At 43.5% G+C, this 21,501-nt stretch overlaps 1 protein-coding gene across 1 annotated transcript in view; it reads right to left on the bottom strand.

Annotated features, from left to right (window-relative positions):
- Positions 1–14,071, bottom strand: part of KIAA1549L (KIAA1549 like) — a 251,388-nt gene extending 237,317 nt beyond the window's left edge. Inside the window, exon 1 of the mRNA XM_074337085.1 lies at positions 13,178–14,071. Within this exon, the coding sequence (XP_074193186.1) occupies positions 13,178–13,436 (259 nt within the window). The 5' untranslated portion in view covers positions 13,437–14,071. The remainder of the gene's footprint in view (positions 1–13,177) is intronic.
- Between the last annotated feature and the right edge of the window lie 7,430 nt (positions 14,072–21,501).

The raw sequence follows: 21,501 nt of genomic DNA, 5'->3' as shown, positions 1-21,501 counted from the left end.
TTAAAAATTCCTAACAAAAAGATTAGAAGCTCAGACCCAGCTGGAACATATATCATGATTAAGCTGGAGTTTATCCCAGGAAATACAAGGTTGGTTCAACATTCTAAAATCAACTCATCTTTTTTGTTTTTCCACAGACTGAAAAAGAAAAACCTGTGATGATTTCAAGAGAGAAAACATTTGACAAAATTCAATACCCATTCATTCTATAAGACCTGTTGTGGAGATCCAAGATGGCGGAGTAGAAAAACACTGTGCCTGCATCCTTCCGTAAACACATTAAAATTACAACTAAATCACAGAACAATCAATCTGGAGAACCATCTGAAGTCTAGTTGAACAGAAGTTCTATAACTGAAAATATGAAGAAGAAGCCACGTCAAGACTGGTAGGAGGGGTGGAAAGGACCCCAAACTTCCATGTGATGGTTGAGAATTAGGAGGGATATCTCAGCCACAGAGGTTCCCCCAGAGAAGTAAGGAACCCCATCCCCACACCAGGCTCCCCAGCCCTAGTACTGGTGCTGAGAAATAAGCCCCCCTAACATCTAGCTGTGACAAACAGTGGGTATTCAGCCCATCTGGGTGAGATAGAAGGCTGTGGAAAACCCAGACGTCCTCTTACCAGTCCACACACAGACTCACTCACTCAGGCATTCACCCTGGGCTCTGGTGGAAGGACAGTGACTAGAGGGTGTTGTAAGCTTATGGGGGGCAGACTGAAGGATGAGGCTTTGGTGCAAGATCTGGAGGACAGTTGCCATTTTCCCTGTGAGGCATCTTGCTCCCGTTCAGCCAACAGATGGGCACCATCTTTCCTATGTTGAGCCCTCCCCCACAGGGCCAAATCTGAATCTGATTGGTCTGGTGAGCTCTGCTGGGACCCTACCCCACCAAACTCTCCCAACCCCTGAGGCACTTTCTCCATGAGCAGCCAGGCCCACCCACGTTGCACTCTTTCTTGGAAAACTATCAGAGTCCAGCAGACCCCAGACAGGCAGCGACTGGCCTCGGTGTGTTCTAAGACTTTTGCTTAGTCACTCTAGGCTCAGCACTGGCACCAAACCAGAATTTACATTAACCAGGTGACCACAACTCTTCCCATTCTAGTGAAACTCCCTGGGACCCTGCTTCATCCAACTTGCATACCGCACAAGGCTCTATTGTTGGCTGAAACTTAAAGGAGCTGGCAGGTGACAGTATGCCTCAGGGTGTCCTGGCTTTTTGCAGAGCTACCCCAGGCCAATTCTAGTGGCAGATGTGCTCAGTTCACAGCATGGCCTCTTCCATGCACCTACAGGTTCAGCACAGGCAGCAAACAACTGCAGATCACTTTGTAGCTCCTACCAGGTATGCCCCAGCTGGTCACAGGCAGTGGGGGACCTTGGCCTGCACTAGAGCCCCTCCCAAGACACCCCAGAACCAACATACTTGGAGGTTGGTTTCAGACCACAGCAGAGCACCACCAAATTAGCCCCACAAGCAGCATACACAAAGGGCAGTCTCAACAGTCACCAAAGCCCACTGGGGCGAATAACAATGGGTTAAGCCTCACGCTCAGCAGCCCATAAGCTGTGGACATGGCCAAACCCCACAGCCAATCAGCCTGAGGGTCAATCCCACCCACTGATGTGCCAATAGCAATCAAGGCTCATATGTAACAGGAGGACAGTCACATCCCACACAAGGGACACTTCTGGAGCACCCAACACAGGAGACCATGAAGACTGTGCCCCTGGGCCCCACAGGACACCTACTACATAAGACCACCAGCAAGACTGGGAGTCATAGCAGATCTAACTAATACATAGAAACAAACACAGAGAGGCAGCCAAAATGAGAAAACAAACAAATAAAAAAATACATCCTAAATGAAAGAACAGAAGAAAACTCCAGAAAAAGAACTAAATGAAATGGAGACAAGCAACCTACCAGACAGAGTTCAAAACACTGGCTATAAAGATGCTCAAGGAACTTAGTGAGAACTTCAACAAAGAGATAGCAAGCATAAAAAAGGATATAGAAGCCATAAAAAAAGAAACAGTCAGAAGTGAAGAACACAATAACCGAAATGAAGAATACACTATAAAGAATCACCAGCACACCAGATTAATTTTCCAAATTAGTGATTTGGAAAACAAGGTAGCAGAAAACACCCAATTGGAACAGTAAGAAATAAAAAGGAATATAAAAAGATGAGGGGGCGGACAGATGGCTCAGTTGGTTAAAGTGTGAGCTCTGGGCAACAGGGCTGCTGGTTCGATTCCCACATGGGCCAGCAAGCTGCACCCTCCGCAGCTGGAGTGAGGTCAATGAGCTGCTGCTCAGCTCCCAGGTGGCCGGATGGCTCACAACCACAAGAGGGGCTCTCAACCACAAGGTTGCCGGTTCGATTCCTTGACTTCCGCAAGGGATGATGGGCTGCCCCCACCCCCCGCAACTAAGATTGAACACGGCACCTTGAGCTGAGCTGCTGCTGAGCTCCCGGATGGCTCAGTTGGTTGGAGTGTGTCCTCTCAACCATAAGAGTGCCAATTCGACTCCCACAAGGGATGGTGGGCTGCGCTCCCTGCAACTAACAACGGCGACTGGACCTGGATCTGGGCTGCAACCTTCACAACTAAGATTGAAAGGACAACTTGGCTTGGAAAAGTCCTGGAAGTACACACTGTTCCCCAATAAAGTCCTGTTCCCCTCCCCCAATAAAATCTTAAAAAAAAAAGATGAGGATAGTTTAAGGGACCTCTGGGATAACATCAAGTGTAACATTTGTGTCATAGGGGTACCAGAAGGAGAAGAGAGAAAGCAAGGGATTGAGAACCTATTTGAAAAAACAATAACTGAAAACTTTCCCAACCTGGTGAAGGATATAGACATACAAGTCCAGGGCGTACAGAGAGCCAAAATAGGATGAACCCAAACAGGCCCACAAGACACATCGTAATTAAAATGGCACAGGTTAAAGACAAAGAGAGAATCCTAAAAGCAGCAAAAGAAAGGCAACTAGTAACTTATAAGGGAGCTCCCATAAGATTGTCAGCTGATTTCTCAACAGAAATTTTGCAGGCCAGAAGGGATTGACAGGAAATATTCAATGTGATGAAAAGCAAGGACCTACAACCATGACTGCTCTACCCAGCAAGCCTATCATTTAAAATCAAAGGATAGAAAGAGCTTCCCAGACAAGAAAAAACTAAAGGAGTTCATCACCACCAAACCAGTATTACAAGGAATCTGAGAGACTTCTTTAAGACAAAATAAATAAATAAAATATATGAATAATAAAATGGCAATAGCTACATATCTATCAACAAATACTTTCAATGTAAATGGATTAAATGTTCCAATCAAAAGACATAGAAGGGCTCAATATCCATTCAGGAAACAAAACCCTTACATATCCTTCCTACAAGAGACTCACTTCAGACTGAAAGGCACATATAGACAGAAAGTAAAGGGATAGAAAAAGATGTATCATGAAAATGGAAACCAAAAAAATGCTAGGGTAGCAATACTTACACCAGACAAAATAGACTTTAAAACAAAGGCTATAAGAAGAGACAATCAAGGACCCAGTAATCACACTTCAGGGTTTTTATCTGAAGAAACCCAAAGTGCTACTTCGAGTGTGCGTCCATATGTTCATTGCAGCATTGTTTACAATGGCCAAGATGTGAAGGGCAGCCTGGGTGTCCGTTGATGGAAAATGGATAAAGAAGAGGTGTTACATATACCCAATGGAATATTGCTCAGCCATGGAAGGGAATGGATTCTTACCATCTGTGGTGGCATGGATGGACCTAAAGGGTATTGTGCTGAGTGGAGTGTCAGACAGAGAAAGACAGATGCAATATGATTTCACTTATATGTGAAATCTAAAGAACAAAATTAACAAACAAACAGAAATAAATTCATAGATACAGAGAACATTTTGAAAATTGCCAGATGGAAGGGGGTTTGAGGGTGTGGGTATAAAAAGGAGAAAGGATTAAGAAATACAAATTGGTTGTTATAAAGTAATCATGGGGATGTAAAGCAAAGCATAGGGAATATAGTCAATAATACGGTAATAACTATGTATAGTGCCAGGTGTGTACTAGACTAATCAGGGGGATCACTTCTTAAATTATATGTGCGTAAATGTCTAACCACTATGTTGTACACCTGAAATTAATATAAAATAATATTGAATGTCAACTGTAATTGAAAATGTTTAAAAGGGTGGAAAAGTTGAAGGGGCATAAGAGGTCCAAATTTCCAGGCATAAAACAAATAAGTCATGGGGATGTAATAGACAGCATGGGGAATACAGTCTATAATACTGTGATAGCATGGTATGGTGTCAGATGGTTGTTGGACTTATCATGGTGATCACTTCTTTAGGTACATAAATGTTGAATAACTATGGTGTACTCCTGAAACTAATATAATATTGTAGGTTAACTATATTTTTAATAAAAATCTTTTTTAAAAAAGAAAGTTATATTATTTCTTAAAAATACCCATTCATTATAAAAATTCACAGCAAACTAGATGTGGAAGAGAATTTCCTCAATCTAATAAAGAGTCTCTACAAGAAAAACAAAAACAAAACTATAACTAACATTATACTTAATAGTGAAAGACTGAATGTTTTGGGTTTTTTTAAAAGATTTTATTGAAGAAGGGGAACAGGACTTTATTGGGGAACAGTGTGTACTTCCAGGACTTTTTTCCAAGTCAAGTTGCTGTCCTTTCAATCTTAGTTGTGGAGAATGCTGTTCAGCTTCAAGTTGTTGTCCTTTCAGTCTTAATTGTGGAGGACGCAGCTCAGCTCCAGGTCCAGTTGCCATTGCTAGTTGCAGGCGGCACAGCCCACCATCCCTTGCGGGAGTCAAACCGGCAACCTTGTGGTTGAGAGCCCACTGGCCCATGTGGAAATCCAGCTGGCAGCCTTTGGAGTTAGGAGCATGGAGCGCTAACCGCCTGAGCCACCAGGCCGGCCCCAAGACTCAATGTTTTTCCCAAGAGTGAGATCAAGGCAAAGATGTCTGCTCTCCCCATTCTTATCCAACAACATACTTGAAGTTCTAGCCAGTGTAGTAGGGAAGAAAAAGAAATGAAAGGCATACAGATTTGAAAAAAAACAACTGTCTATTTGTAGATAACATGGTTTTCTATTTAGAAAATCCCAAAGATTCTATAAAAAGCTACAAGAACTAAAGGGAGTTTAGAAGGGTCACATGATAAAGATTAATATTCTAACAATCATATTTCTATTTCTATATACTCTCAAAGAAAATTTTAAAGTACTATACCAAAGCATTGAAAAACATGAAATACATATGTACAAAATCCACACATGCTGAAAACTATAAAATTGATGAAAGAAAAGAAAGAGTACCTAAATAAATGGAGAAAAATATGTTCATGGTTCAAAAAATCCAATATTGTTAAAATATCAATGTTCTCCAATTGATGTAGATTCAGTAAAATCCCAATCAAAATTCCAGCAAGCTTTTTTATAGAGATTGACAAGAAGATATTAAGATCTATATGAAAAAGCGTAAGACCTAGAATATCCAAAAAGATTTTGAAAAAAGAAAGAATAAAAAAGAGGATTCACACTAACTGATTTCAAGACTCACTATAAAGCTAGAGCAGTGGAACTCAACAGGGGCAATTTTACCCCCCAGGGAATATTTAGCAAAGCCTAGAGATACTTTGGTTGTCACAAGTGGGGAGGGGTGGAGCTACAGGCATGGAGTGAGCAGAGACCAGGAATGCTGCTAAACATCCTACAATGCACAGGAAAATCCCCAACGACAAAGAATTATCCAGCCCCAAATGTCAACAGTGCCAAGGTTAAGAAACTGAACTAGTGATATCAAGGCAGTGTTGCATTGGCATAAGGAGAGAAGTATAGATCAGTGGAACAGACTAGAGTCCAGAAATAAACCCACACACCTATGGTACCAATTCAATGGAGCAAGAATAGTCTTTTCAGTAAATGATGCTGGAACAATTAATCATTTATATGAAAACATTATCTCAACTCTTACCCTGCACTATATAAAAAAATTAACATTAAAAGGACCACAGACCTAAAAGTAAAAATAAAACTATAAAACTTCTAGAAGAAATCATAGATGTTTGTGGCCTTGGGATAGGCAAGTATTTCTATCATAGGATGCAAAAAACACAAACCTTAAATTTAAAAGTTGATAAATTGGGGGCTGGCCCAATGGCTCAGGTGGAGCTCCGTGCTCCTAACTCTGAAGACTGCCAGCTCGATTCCCACATGGGCCAGTGGGCTCTCAACCACAAGGTTGCCAGTTCGATTCCTAGACTCCCGCAAGGGAAGGTGGGCAGCGCCCTGTGCAACTAACAACGGCAACTGGACCTGGAGCTGAGCTGCACCCTCTACAACTAAGACTGAAAGGACAACAACTTGAAACTGAACGGCACCCTCCACAACTAAGCCTGAAAGGACAACAACTTGACTTGCAAAAAGGGCTGGAAGTACACACTGTTCCCCAATATAGCCCCATTCCTCTTCCCCAATAAAATCTTTAAAAAAATAAAAAATAAAAGTTGATAAACTGAAGTTAATCAAAATGTAAAACTTCTGTTCTTTGGAAAACACTGTTAATAAAATGAAAAGACAAACTAAAGACTAGGAGAAAATATCTGCAAAAAGCTTATCTGATGAAGGACTTGTATCCAGAATACATATTTTTTTAAAGCTCAAAATTCAATAATAAGAAAACAAACAATCCAGTTTCCTAAATGGTCAAAAGACTTTAACAAACACTTCAAAGTAGAACTATAGATAGCAAACAAGAAGATGAAAAGATGTAACAATAACATCATTAGTAATTAGAAAAATGCAAACTAAAATTACACGAAGATACTACTAAAAAATTATTGGACTAGCTGAAATTTAAATTTAAAAAAAAAATGACAAAACCAAGTGCCAGTGGGATAAGAGGAGCAACCAGGACTCTCACACATTGCTAATGGGAATACAAAATTGAACAGCTGCTTTGGAAAAGAATTTGGTAGTTTTTCAAGGTGAAACACATACGTAACATATGATCCAGCAGTCCCACTCCTCAGTATTTACCCAAGAGAATAAAAACTGCCCATGCAAAGACTTTTATGCCAATAACTGAAAACAACCCAAATGTCTATCAGCTGGGGAATGGCTAAGCAAACTGTGCTGCAATGGAATACTACATTGCAAGAAAAAGGAGAGAACTGGAGATAAATACGTGCAATGACGTGTATGATTCTCAGAGCATTATGCTAAATGAAAGGTGCCAGACACAAACTGTTACACACTGCATGATTCCATTCATATGACCCTCAGGGAAAGGCAAAATTATAGGGACAGAGACTAGATCGGTACTTATCAGGGACTGGACATGTGGGCGGAGCAGACTGACTACACAGGGGCAGCAGATGGCAGAAGCGCTCTATGCCTGGATTGTGGTGCTGGATCCATGGCTGCACACTTCTGTCAAAACTCATCACTCAGCACACCTAAAAAGGGAGACTTTTACTCTATATAAGTTATACCTTAATAAACTTGACTTTAAAAAAGAAAGAAAAAACTTGTGGCTCAGGGGTGTGCTCTATTTATAGAGATGACATTTCAAAAATATGAATTAGTTGGTGACATTTGAAAACAAGATTTTAAATAAAGATCCCGCTTTTCTTTCTTTTTATTTTTTGCTTTGTTTTGTTTTCAATTACAGTTGACATTCAGTATTATTTTACATTAGTTTCACGTGTACAGCATAGTGGTTAGACAGTTATACAATTTAAAAGTGATCCCCCCAATAAGTCTAATACGCACCTGGCACCATGCATAGTTATTAAATATTATTCGCACCCTGAGCACCACCACACATACACACACACACACACACACACACACACACACACAGAGGCTGCAGCTGAGCGGTGACTGCCTCTTTGGACAAGGCAGGTACTTTCTATCTTGCCACATCCCCCACCTGACCGAATTCACGGAGCTACTTGACCGACCTGCTGCTCTGCGCACTGAGTACGGGTTTCTTGTCCTGGGCTACAGACTGCTTCAAGGCAGGGAAAGGCCTGATTTGTTCTCCATTAAACCTCTATCCAGTATTTAGTGAAGAGTTTGGCCTGGCATATGCCAGGTGCTTAATAAATATTGCCAAACAAATACGACTCCTTTGCTACCTTCCCTCCTGCTAGAGTAACTGACATTTACAATACCCAGATTGCTAAATTGCTCCTTTGCTGTTAACTCCCCAAAGAGTCCCACCCAAGGCAGCCATTCCATGACCTAGAATAATGTGTCCCTCTGTGTTTTTAGAAATCCCCTGTAATATGTTGTCAAGCAACGAAAATGTTTTAAGGTCATTCCAACTATTCATTTTTGTCTAGAGAAGAGTAGAGTTGTTGTTTAGTTAAAAAAAAAAGAAGAAGAAGAAAGAAAACCACAATATGGGTTTGAAGGTTAATGAAAATGAAAAGGGAAGCATGCACATTCATTTTGAATATTCCCAGATCATATTCTAGTAACTTAAGACCTGAGATATGTAAGCTTCTGCGAGATTCTGTGGTTGTCATCACAATGTGAGCATCTCCAAGTTTCCACAGTGACGTTCAGTTTTAAGGAAGATGAGGGGCAGGGAGGAAGTATCTGACTTCTGTTTCTGTTCCCAAAATCTTCTTCTTTACTTTGTGTGTGGGTTGGGGAAAGCAAGGGGGGGCAAGGTTTGGGACATCGCGCAAATATCTTTTGAAACATTAATAAATAATATTGAGAGTAAAAAGTCCAAAGGTATTTTTTTGGATTTCTATATCTGGGGGGAAGAACCCACCAAATCAAACACTCTTGATGTGAACCTTCCATGTTAAAAAAATGAGAAAGTACAAACATAATGTAATTATATCCTATCTTAACCCTCTCTTGACCCACCTCCCCTATTACTCTGCTTTCCTTTATAGAAAAGACTTTAAAAGAGTTGGGTGTTGTTTTTTTTGTTTTGTTTTGTTTTTTACTGTCTCCGATTTCTCTCTTCCGTCCTCCCTTGAACCCATTGCAGTAAGACCTTTTTCTTCCCAAGTCAACCTACCTTGACTTGTTTATTGTCATCGGCTACTCAAACTGGGGGCAATGAAACATTGGCATCAGCATCACCAGGCTTGTTAGAAATGCAGGACCACAGGCCTTTTCCCACACCTGCTGAGTTGGGATCTATCTCCGTGCGTGCGAACAGGATCTTCAAGCGATTTACACGCAGTGTAAAGTTTGGAACACACTGGGGCTAGTTCCTACGTCCCATGGTAATGGGAGCTTCTTTTCATTCATTATTGTAACCTCAGAAAGCTGAGGCACTCAAGATATATTGAATGAATGAATGAATGAATGAATGCATGAACAAACAAACGTACAGTGCACCTATTTCAAATGGGACTCCAAGTTGATGGTGTGTACAAGGTTGGAAAGGGGCGAGAAAGACATCTTAGGTCAAAATTATCTCCCCCATAGATTGTGCTAAGTTAGAGATTTACTGTTATTAGCAAATCCTTCTTTCAAAATGCAAATATATTCCCCCATATAAAGCAGTCATTCTTTATTTACTACGTATTACTTAAATGAAACAATTATTCTAACGTCTAACAGAGTCAGCCAAACTAAGGGAATAGGAGTGAAAGAAGGCTGCAATTTTAATAAGTGCTTCTTCTGTGCTGAGCATTGTAACAGGCAAGAGGGAAACAAAGATAACAAGCAACTTACAAGTGGGTAGAAGCAGAGAACCCTTCAGGGGAGGGCCTGGAGGGTGGAGCATCCTGTAAGGAGGGGTTGGGGAAGCCCCAGGACAGCGATAGAGCCCAGGGTACTCCTCCCTTTAGCAGGCTGTGCTCTGCACACAAAGAACCCTTTACTTTCTTTCTGCCTGAAATGCTACCATCAACCCTGCCAACACCTACTCATCCTTCAAAGCTCCCTTTTCTTCCAGAATTAACTGTTCCCTCATTTTATTAGCTCTGATCATACATATCAGTGTTTAAGGGCACATACCACCCTCTTCATGAGGGGCTTCTACAGACTACCTTATCCTTATTCACCTCTGTATCCCCTGTCCCAGCACAGCACATGTTCTGTCAATGTGTACAGAACACAGTAAATGTTCTGTCAATTTCTGCTATTTTATACAAACAGCTAGAATTCAGTGAGCATTTACTACTATTTACCAAGCACTATTTTAAACACTTTCGATGCATTAACTCATTTAATTCGCACAACAACCCAATTAGACTGGAGCTATTATTATCCCCATTTTACAGATCAGAGAACTGAGGCCCAAAAGACAAGGTCACATAAAGGAATGAGCACTGTACCTGCACCTATGGGCAGACAGTAAATGTTTACTGACGTGAACTGAATGGATGACCTGTAGTTAAAAAGATCAGGAAGTCAAATTCGAATTTTACCATTCTGCCTGGAGCCCCAGAGGGCGGAGGAGAATAGAGGGTGTCAGAGTTCGCTGCTGTAAAGAACCTTCTTGCCCACACCAATCTCCCACATCCAAAACAGAAGTTACTGCCTGGAAGCAAGGGTTCTGTAGAGATGGAAGTTAGGAGAGGAAGTCTGGGAGAAGACACTCAAGGCAGAAGCTTTTCCTTAATATGAGAAAGAGAAGAAACCCCAATTCCTCAGGAATATTAAAGCAAAAGAACTTGGGGTGGAGTGGATGGAGGTGGGCTGGGAACATACTGTAGGGGCTCCAGAACATGAAGGTCCTAAACAAATGCTACAGCATTTACCAGAAACAAATACATTTTTACCCATCTTTCCACAGAGGCCAATATCCAGCTTAGCCTTGCTTAGAAAGCAAGGAATAGCAACCATGCACATGGAAAGGCGATAGCAAACTAGCACTTGTAGCAGGAGCTCAACCTCATGGATTTGTCTGCTCATGCTACTCAGCATCAGACACAACTCTGCAGTGAGTGGCAGCACCAAACTGCACGTAGCCCTCAGGAAAAGTTCAAAACAAGGTTGTTTGCTGAAAGCTAAAGGCCCCAGAAAAGTGGATCCATTCTCCTGCCTCCCTCCTGACACTGCTTCCTCACAAAACCCCTTGGGATGCCCTGCAATGGGTCTGGGACTAGACGACTCTGCAGTGAAGCTGCCGCCAGTGGAAATCAGAGAATACATGCAAGAGGGTAGGAGGCAAAAAAAGGGAGCCCAATGTTTAACTCTTCCACTGAGAGAGAAACAAGTCATGAAATTGAATCAGCAGCAAACACACAGGAAACCATGGAGCTCAGCGATAGACTCTGGATCCACAGGTGAGCTGGACCACCGGGAATTAGTCATCAAGAGTGACAGCACGAATAGCACCCAAAAAGCACAGAGGAAGCAGCAAGCCACTCCCAGGAGATGGGAAAAGACAGGACTTTGGGGAACAACATCAACTTTAATGATTTTTGTCATCATTTTAATCAAAGCATTTTTCCTAGTGATCCCCATGGTCGTCATACTCAGAGAAAAAAGAAAAAGGACATCTGGGCAAAATCCAAAAGGTATAGATTGGAAGTCCCCTAAGTCAGGCTCTGGCAGTCTGAAAGAAGACCCAAGGAAAGTCACCGAGGTTCAGAAGGTCAATGTACAGAGGCAGGAAAGGAGATCAGAAGTTCAAAACCGATCAGAGGAAATCATCTGACATCAGCTGAATAGGAACAGGACATACATCCAAATTTCATATATTACGAATGGCTGGACAGTGTTTGGTATCTGCACTCAAATGAACAACATCCAAAAGCTAATATCTCATGAACAGTTTACAAAACTACCAAGGATCTGATTCATTTTAAATAAACACTCAAAGTGTGTTTCTGAGCCAATGAATACTAAGGTATTCACATGTGTCTGACTCAGGACTTACTTTTAACCATGATACCAAATAAACATCACTGAAAACGGCTAGACGCATAAAAATTGAGGGTTAAAATCCTTCGGAGGCTTTTCTCAGGTCTCAGGCACACAGCCAAAGATGACCAAACTTTGTAACCACTACAATCACAATAGAAAATTCCTGGACAGTCAGTCACTTGCACACAAAGACACCTCATGTCAGTGACTCTTTCAGTGAACTAAAGGAAAATGGGCTTTGAATTAAGCTGTTGAAGATAGGAAATGTTTTTAACCTGACACCCTCTTATTTAAAACAGTGTGAGTTCCTTCATAATGAGGGAATTTAATTTGGGGAAAGGGGTACACTGGGGGGGGAAAAGCTTCCCTCATTAGTCCTTGCTAAAAACCACCAAACTACAGGATCTTATTAGCTGAAGTAAGAGGTATATTCCTTGATAAACGAAATATACCAAGAGCCCAGAATTTCATCACAAACAAAACCCTGCCCTTTACAAGTGCCATAATAATCATTCTTATTTCAAAGACAATTGCTGACTGCACAGTGTAAGTTTTGCAGCGCATTAGTAGAATAATTCTCCCAACGTAGTTACACAGATGTCTCAAAACCGTCCAAGAATTACCGAAATACATTTACTGAGGATTCTTGAGAGTCGAAAAGCCAAGCGTGATTATTTTTAACTAACCTGCAAACAGTAGATTATATACTTGATCAGTGCTTGGATCCCTTTGCAAGATGCACGCAAAGATTTTAGGTACCTCTATCCCAAAAGAAAAGGGGTCTCCTGTCAACACAGAGGGGAAAACCCTATTTGGGAAGCCCACATGGGAACTGCCTAAAACTCTGGCCATTTCATGCAGTTAAAACCCCTTGTGGACACCCAACAGGGAGCCGAAAATACAGTGAACGTCCCCACCCTGAAATGTGCCCTACTAAAACACATCCCTTATATGGTGCCCTAAACACACCATGTCTTTATCTAAATGAAGCGTGCCTGCGGGACCACTAGGAAAGATCTGCAACTTGTCCAGAAAGAAGATGCAAAAGCCCCTTTTTACTTCGCCGCCCAGCGGTGCCTTCCCGGGGGACAGATTTCCAACAGTTCGCCTGCTGTTGCAGCAGCCAAAGGCGGAGGAAATCCTAGCGCGGGTGCTGCAAAGACCTCTCCCTCCACCGCCACCCCGCCAGGTGCCTGCTCCGATGGGCGGCCCCGCTCCTCCAGAAACCTCCGCGAGCGCAAAGCAGCCGCCAAGTGCTTACCCGGGTTGGCCAGGCAGTGCCCAGGCAGGGCCGCCAGCAGCAGGAGTCCCAGTAGCAGCGGCAGCAGCAGGGGCGGCGGCGCTTCCTGGGACGCGGCGGCCCCGGGGTCCCGCGGTGGCCCGGAGCCCTTCACGCCCGGACAGCACGCGGCTCCCCCACCGACCCCGCCGAGCCAGCGTGCCCCAGGCCGGCCCCTGAGCCCCCGCGCCGCCAGCCCAGCTTCCCTCCGGCCCTGGGGCTTCGCCTCCTGCCGAGCCATGGGGACGCTTCACACATCCAGGCCGATGCCTCGCTCCGCACAGCGCCGGGGAGCCCAGCCTTCGGTGCCCCGGTCCTCACCGGGCATCTCCGGCCATGGTCCGGGCGCCAGAGGGCGGGGGCGCCGGGCGGCGCGACTTGCTCGCTCGTCCTGCCGCGCCGGGGCGGGCTCCGGGAGCCGCGGCTTCACCCGCTCAGCGGCCCGGGTCGCATGGAGCCGCGGCGGGAGCTGGTCGGGGTTCCCACGGTGCTGTCACTGCACGCCAGCCCGCCCTTGGGAAGCGACGGTGGGATGGGCGCCGCCCGAGGCCCCCTCCCCCGGGCTGCTACTGCAGACTGAGGGGGCGAGGCTGCATGGAGCGGGGGATGGCGACCGCTGGGGGCACTTGGGTCCCTCCCTCCCACCACCAGCTCCGGCCTCTCCGCCCAGCTCTCCTCGTTCGCTGGCGCGTGCCCGCTCGGGATCCGGGTCCGGGTCCGGCTCCCGGGCCGAGAGTGTTACTGCAGCTCAGAGCGGCGCCTCATTGACAAAGAAAGCACGTAGCCACGGGAGCAGGAGAGGGAGGTGAGGCAGGAGTGCGCGCGCGCATCCCCGCGCGGAGCCACCACGCGCCCCCCTCTCCCGCGCGCCCCTGCGACCGCGGGCCAGGGAGTGGGACCCCTCGCGGCCGTGCCCGCGCGCGGCGGAGGTCGGGACGGGGAGTGGGGCTGTGAGCTTCCCTCCCCCTCATTTCCCTGCCAGTAACCCGTCTAGAGGATGGGAGATCTTCAGGGAGGTTGTCCGGCCCGAAAAAGAGGGAAGGCAGGTGTAAATGGTCATGGTCAACGGGCTGAAGAGACCAGAAAGCTCCTCAGCCTGGATTTTGGAAAGCCCTTTGCAGATGGTCAAAACGCACTTTGTGCTTCAAATTTGTTCCCTACTTCTCTGAGGGGCCAGCGGACACTTGCACGCCCATGTCATCCCCGGCGGAACTGAAGCAGCTGTGGCCTAATTGCAATAACATGCTGAGTTAAACCACATTATATAAATATTAATATTTATTGCAGCCATACTACGCGCGAAGCAGTACACTACTCATTGGGAGAGCAGGAGAAAGTCGTTTCACAAAAGTCCCTTTCCTCAAATAGAATTAAGCAGTCACTACCCAGGGGGACAAAAGGCCCCTGAGTCAGTCAAATGGCCTCCTTACTCTTCCCTTGCCAGGCTAAAGGGCCTTAAGCACGTCACCTAGTTCATTGGAGCTTCTTCATACATCTCTCAGTCAATAACTATTGAGGGCCCACTGCTTGCCAGCTACTATTCTAGGCACCGGTGATATAAGAGATAAGCAAAAACACACATCCCTGACCTGATGAAGCTACAACTCTGTTCATTCAACAATATTTCTGATTGCCTATTATGTGTAGCCGCTGTTTTAGGCACTGAGGACAACAGACATAGACAAAACCTCTGCCAACCTAGAGCTGACATTCTAATGGAAGTAATTCTGGCAATAAACAAATATTAGCTATGCATATGTCAGCTGCTGATAAATAAATACTATGGAGAAAAATCCGTGCAAAAGAATGAAAATCAGGGATGGGGTGTTGCAATGGTAAATAGGGTGAAGGAAGGCCTCGCTGAGAAGATGACATCTGAGCAAAGACAGCCAGGGCAAAACCCAAGGCAGAGCGTGCCTGGTGTGCTCAAGGCTTAGCAAAGTAGGCTAAAACCATATTTCACCTAAGACACACATTTTTCACATAGCTTTTCGGAACTCACATGCGTCTAAGATTTGTTCAAATATAGTAATGCCTTGTGGGGTTATTATTATTTAAGCTAGTTGGCCGTTTTTGAGAAACTTGCAGTCTAGACTAGGCAATAAAATGACTCAAGGAGTCAGTTTGAGACACTAAGGAGAAAACCAATCCAGGCCATGATTCAGGCAACATCACAAGACAGGAGGAATGGTCCTGACAGCCAGTGGTGATGCTAGGGACAGGGAGGTAGGGATGATGGTGGCAGGATGTCTGGGCAAAGTGGAACTGAAAGAAGGGCAAGGTTTGGAGCAGCTTGAGCATTGAGGAGCCAGGAGCACTGAGAGAGAAGAGGGCTGAGCAAAGGCGGGGAGGGAAATGCATGCTTGGAGCCCTGTGGCTGCTTGTTTGAAGGCTAGGACTCCATTAGGGAGAAGTGGGAGGTAGAGAGGAGAAGGAAGGTTGGGACCCACTTGGGAAAGGCTTTGGACATATTTGGGCTTTTCCTCAAAGAGAGGAGGAGGGAGAGGAAGAAGAAAGATACTCAGGAGCACCAATCTTGTGCCAGGCCCTGAGTTAATAGCTGAGGACACAAAGGTGGGTATGATCAGAGAAAATATAAACCTTGAGTAGTCATAGCCTCCCCCAACACCACCCCGCACCCAGTCTTGCTGTACTTAGACCATGTGTTGATAGGATAGAGAGGCGAGTCCAAAACAGGAAGCTGGAGGGGCTGGCTGGATTCATATGGCAAGGACAGAACACTGCTGGCCTAAGAGATAGAAAGATCCAGAAGGGGAAAGGGCTGTGCAGTAAGAGAGGCGAGATTTCACCATGGCTGGGTTCTCCATGAGCATTTAGAGAGAGTGGACCGAGATTTTCAGGGCAACTACCATGGAATTGAGACATAGCAAATAACTATATTTAAAAGGTTTCTTTTGTGTTGTAAATGGGGTCTTCCCTTCAACATTATTTGCCAGACTTAGACAAGATACAAATTAGTTCTCAGTGATTTTGGTCATTAAACTGTGTTTCATTTAATTTTTCTCCCCGATGAGACTGTCCTCAAGGCCAGACACTAGCCCTTTCCTCAGGAAGCCCACAGGCTAGTGAGGCAGGCAGACGCACACAGCAGCAACTGAGAGTGAGAGCATGGTGATTATTCAGTGGAGGCGTGTGGAAATGTAGGTGAGGGGTGGCTATTTTGGCCTGGAGGAGGAGGAGAAGTGAAAGAAGGTAACATTTAAAGTTGGTTTGCTAGGCACAGCAAATGGCAAGGTAGAAAGGCATGGAAGCTTGCAGCATTTTGCAAGGAAGGCTAAGGTATCTGATGAAAGTGGCACAGACGGGATTTGGGGAGATTCTGCTTCAAGGCAGGAGACCCAAGTTGGAGGCAGATGTGGAGAGACTGAATGTGTGCTTTACCCTCATCCAGTAGGAGCAACTCCCGAAAGGTGTTCTGTTGGAGCAGGAAGCTTGATGAGATCCCAGTCTTTGATTGACGAGTCCATGTGCAGACTCTGAAACTTGACTATTTAGATTTAACCTCAGGCTCTACCTGTGTCACTTTGCTATATGCTGTGTAACTTTGAGCAAATCATAGATTCTCTCTCTCGTCTATAACATGAAATGATGAGTACCTAACCCACTGGGTTGTTTTAAGGACTGAGTTGATACATGTCAAACCTTTAGAAGTATACTTGACACACAGTAAGCAATCAATCTTATATATTATATGACAATTGCAACCCTCTTAAATCATAAACCCTTTTGTTAATATTAGTCTACTAAAAATAGAGCTTTGAGACTTTCCCTATGTGTGAATTTATTGGTACATAGCTTTAAAATTCAGTGTCTTTTGTGCAAAGCATTTTGTTAGGCAGGGGGAAAGGTCAGTCTTGGGGCAATAAGAGTTTCAGGCCCTGAACTGACATTTCTGACATTACCATAGTGGGGAAATACCTGGGCCTTTCATTCATTTTGCAACAATTACAAGAGTCCTAATCTCTATTACTAATACTCCTTGCTGGTATAAAGCCCAAGTCTACACTGAAGTCCTTTCATGTGCATGGGACTGTGCTAGATCCTGGGGTTCCTACAACGCACCAGGCCGTACCCCTACCCTCACTGAGCTCAGTACTTAGAGTCATGCAAGGGAGACTAGTAAACAAACAATTATGCCACTTCTGGCAAGTGCTATGGTGGAGGGTGCTGCGGGCACACGCAGCTGAGAGAGGAGCTGGAGAGGCAAGCAAGGGACATATGCCACGTGGAGGAATTAAAACTTATCTTTATAAACCATGGTGGCTTCTAAAGTGCCATGGTATATATTTCAGACATCGTAGATTTCAAAAGAAAGAAAAAAGAAAAAGGCAAAAATTTTAAATGAAAACTACAAACATGATTTTCTTTGCTTTCAGGCAAATTTTTTTAACCATTAAGGGCTAATTTGTCTTGTTAATATTTCTATTGCTTCTGGGGCTCATCTAATCTCAGAGCAGGGATGTGGTCCAGGCTTTGGCACTCTGGTACTTGCTCATTTTTACTGTATATCTTTGCCTTCAAGTTCCAGCTTAACTGTGTTAAGCTTTTTTTCTCAGGCCCCATAGGGTGGGAGCTGTAATTGGCCTTTGAAAATGTCAATGATTTACAGCCTGGGTTTCAGTCCTAACTATCACCTAGTGACCTTGGGAAAAATTTAAAACTCAGTACCTCAGTACCCCTCTTTCAGAAACCAAGATGTTTATCCAAGATAAATAAAAACTTATGTCCAAATATTTACATATAAATATTTGTAGCAGCATTATTCACAATAGCCAAAAAGTAGAAACCCGAATGTCCATCAACTGGTAAATGGATAAACTAAAGTTTATCAATAAAAAGGAACAAAGTTCTGAAACATGCTACAACATGGATGAACCTTGAAGATATTATGCTAAATGAAAGAAGCCAGAAGCAGAAACAAAAGGCCACATACGAGGTCAGACAATTAAGTTCACGAACTCATCCTAGAAAAAGTGCTGCATACCTCATTTCTGAATATCACTAGAGTCACCTTCGAAGTAGTCCCCTTGGGAAGCTATGCACTGACGCCAGCACCTAGTCCACCTAGCAGTTTTGGAACTTTTTCTGGAATGGCCATCAGAGCTGTCATTGTATTACCCTTGATGTCCTGAATGTCATCAAAATGTTTTCTTTTCAATATTTCCTTTATCTTCAGGTAAAGAAAGAAGTCATTGGGGACCAGATCAGGTGAGTAGGAAGGGTGTTCCAATACAGTTATTTGTTTACTGGCTAAAAACTCCCTCACAGACAGTGCTGCGTGAGCTGGTACTTTCTCGTGATGCAAGAGCCATGAATTGTTGGCAAAAGTTCTGGTCCTCTAACTTTTTCACACAGCCTTTTCAGCACTTCCAAGTAGTAAACCTGGTTAACTGTTTGTCCAGTTGGTACAAATTCATAATGAGCAATCCCTCTGATATCAAAAAAGGTTAGCAACATCATTGCAACAAGTTCATGAACTTAATTGTCAGAACTTATATATGATTCCATTTCTATGAAATGTCCAGAAAAGACTAACTCAAAGAGGCAGAAAGGTTAGTGCAAAAGTAAATGTGGTTTTTGTAATTATTTTTAATCTTTTAAACTGCAATTACTTTTGCACCAACCTAATAGCATTAGTGGTTACCCATGGCTGGGGGAGGAAAAATAAGGAGTGACTGACTCTAAGTGGACACAAGGTTTCTTTTTAGGATGATAGAAATCTTCCAAAATTAGACTGTGGTGATAGATATACAACTCTGTAAGTATACTAAAATTCGTTGAATTGTATACTTAAAACTAGTGAATTTTATGTTATGTAAATCTTATCTCAATAAAACTGTTAAAAAACAACAACCTGGCACAAAGTGCTCAATAAGTCTTTGACGTTATGTAGTCGTCTTCTTAAGCACATACAGGAAAGGATATTCCTATTTAAAATTTCATTATAGAGTTCTATCATTTTTGAAAGATCTATAAATGTAATATAAACAGTACATATTCTATCAAGGATATTAGCCCACTAGCAATAAATGCCAATTCTCCCAACCAACCAATGCCCCTTTTCATTTGCCAAAACACTTATGTTTTAGTAGGAAGTCCAATCAAATACATCTTTAGACTAGATGAAACCATCACCCCTTTAGAGGCAAACAAGCACAATAATAGTAGCATCTTCCATTCTTAAGTACCTGTTTTGTGCCTGTCAGTAGACATTTTCGTATATTAACCCAATCCTCTCTCTCATTTCTTTACAGTGTCTGATTTAAGCCATCATTTTAATCTTTACTCCTACATTCATAAATAAAACTTCACTGAGCATATATTATGTGCCCAACACTGGGCTTACTGGAGTTATGAAGATGAGTAAGACAAAATCCATTGCCATCAAGGGTCTCCATAAACGGCAATGGAAAAATAAAATTGTAAAACAATTATCTATGCCACAGGTTAAAATGACATAAGGGAAGAGATATTAAATCTCTTCCTGGGTCAGGAAAAGTTGACTTAAGCTAGGACAGGGGAGCAAGAGAGAGAGAGCATTTGAGCCATGCCAAGGTATGGAATTATAAATCAACAGGTATCTTCAAACAAGACCAAATAGCTGATATGGTTGTTTAGTATGAGGAGGAAAGCAACGAGAGATTCTATTGGTGAGACAGACACAGGACATTTCGTAGAGAATTTAACATTCTCCTAAGAGATTTGGACATTACCCTGAAGATTTGGACGTAGTCAAGATTTTAAAGCCAGCTAGCATCCGATGGTAACTCCAGGACTGATTTCCCATGAGGAGGTTTGGGGAAGCTGGTCAAAGACTTGCCTTGAAACTGGCATCTTTACTTTCACTGTCTCCCTTGCCCCAGGCACCTCCTTGTCACCTCCAGGCTGCTATCTTCATTAGAATGGAATTTTAATAATACCATATGGCAAGTAATAAGGAGGTTGGTTGGAGTTGGGAGAGAGGGAGGGACCAGTAGCAAGAAAGCCAGATCAAAGCATCAGTTTTGACAAGTTCCTAGCCCTGAACCAAGGCAGCCCCTGGGGATGGAGGAAGAGACAGGAACAATACTGAAGTGGATCTGACAGGGGTAACTAACAGGAGGAGGAGGAGGAGGAGGAGGAGGAGGAGGAGGAGGAGGAGGAGGAGGAGAAATTGAGGACAACATTCAGCTTTTGGATTGGGGTGAATGAGCATGCCCTTAAGCAAGACCTGGAAATATAGGAAAAGGAGGCTTCGGGGGAAAGAAATGAGCTAGAAAGAGCATCCAGGTAGAGATGTCCACTAGGCCAAGTGTCACAAATTTTAATGTGTACACGAATTTGCAGTTCGTTTTAAAATGCCCAGTCTGATTAAGTAGGTCTGAGGTCACGCAAGAGTTTGCATTTCTAACAAACGCCTCAGTGATGATGACCCGTGAGCAACAGACCCCAGCTGGAGTCACAAGACCTTAGGTCATTGAACACAAGGCTTATCTTATCTCAATAAATGAAGTTTTAAAGAATAAAATCCCTGAGCTTTAGTAGTTTTTGAGAAGCTACTCCTGTCTCCTCGCAAGGAAAAACACAACAGTTTTGTTTCTAGTCTTCACTCCCCTGTAAGGTTATACTTCCCCACCCATCACTGTCTGACTTGCAATGTCTTCGTCTCCTGATTATTTTTCCTTCCCCATTGATTTGAGGCTTGGCCATGTGATGTTTTTTTGGCTAATAGAATGTGGTAGTAGTGACAGTGTGCCAGTTCCATTCATAAGCTTTAGGAGCCATTATAAGGTCCAACTCTGCATCTTTTCCTGCTTCTGTTAGAACATGTCTGATATTTATTACTCCTTCAGTCCAGAAACAAACATGAAGAGAACCCATGGACTATACATGGCCTGTAGCCAGAAGCAGAGCTGCCACCAACCTGGGACCAACATAAACAAGAGCAAAAAAAGAGGCTGTGATGTTTTCGCCACTGAGATTGGGGGTGGGGGGTGGTATTTGTTACTGCAGTATAGATTCGTGTGGCTTTTAATGAAAGAAATAGGCTGGGAAAGAAATGGAAGAGATAAAATAAATGTTGCATTTTCAAAAGTTACTAAATTTTCTAATATATCCTCCTCTTAATGGATGCCAAAAAAGATATAGATGACGTTGTTGGCTTATAGTAAACCTTGAAATTATTTGAATACAAGTTATCAAGAGAATCAAAAGGGTGTCGGCCTTGGAAAGACAGGTGTGGCTACGCCATTCTTCCTGTGAACCTGAACAAGACACAACCCTCGGCTTTCCACATAAATGAGGAC

This window comes from Rhinolophus sinicus, linkage group LG06, assembly GCF_036562045.2.
Source record: "Rhinolophus sinicus isolate RSC01 linkage group LG06, ASM3656204v1, whole genome shotgun sequence".
Classification (NCBI taxonomy): Eukaryota; Metazoa; Chordata; class Mammalia; order Chiroptera; family Rhinolophidae; genus Rhinolophus; species Rhinolophus sinicus.
The sequence above is the reverse complement of the archived record's forward strand: the minus strand, read 5'-3'. Positions and strand labels throughout refer to the sequence as shown.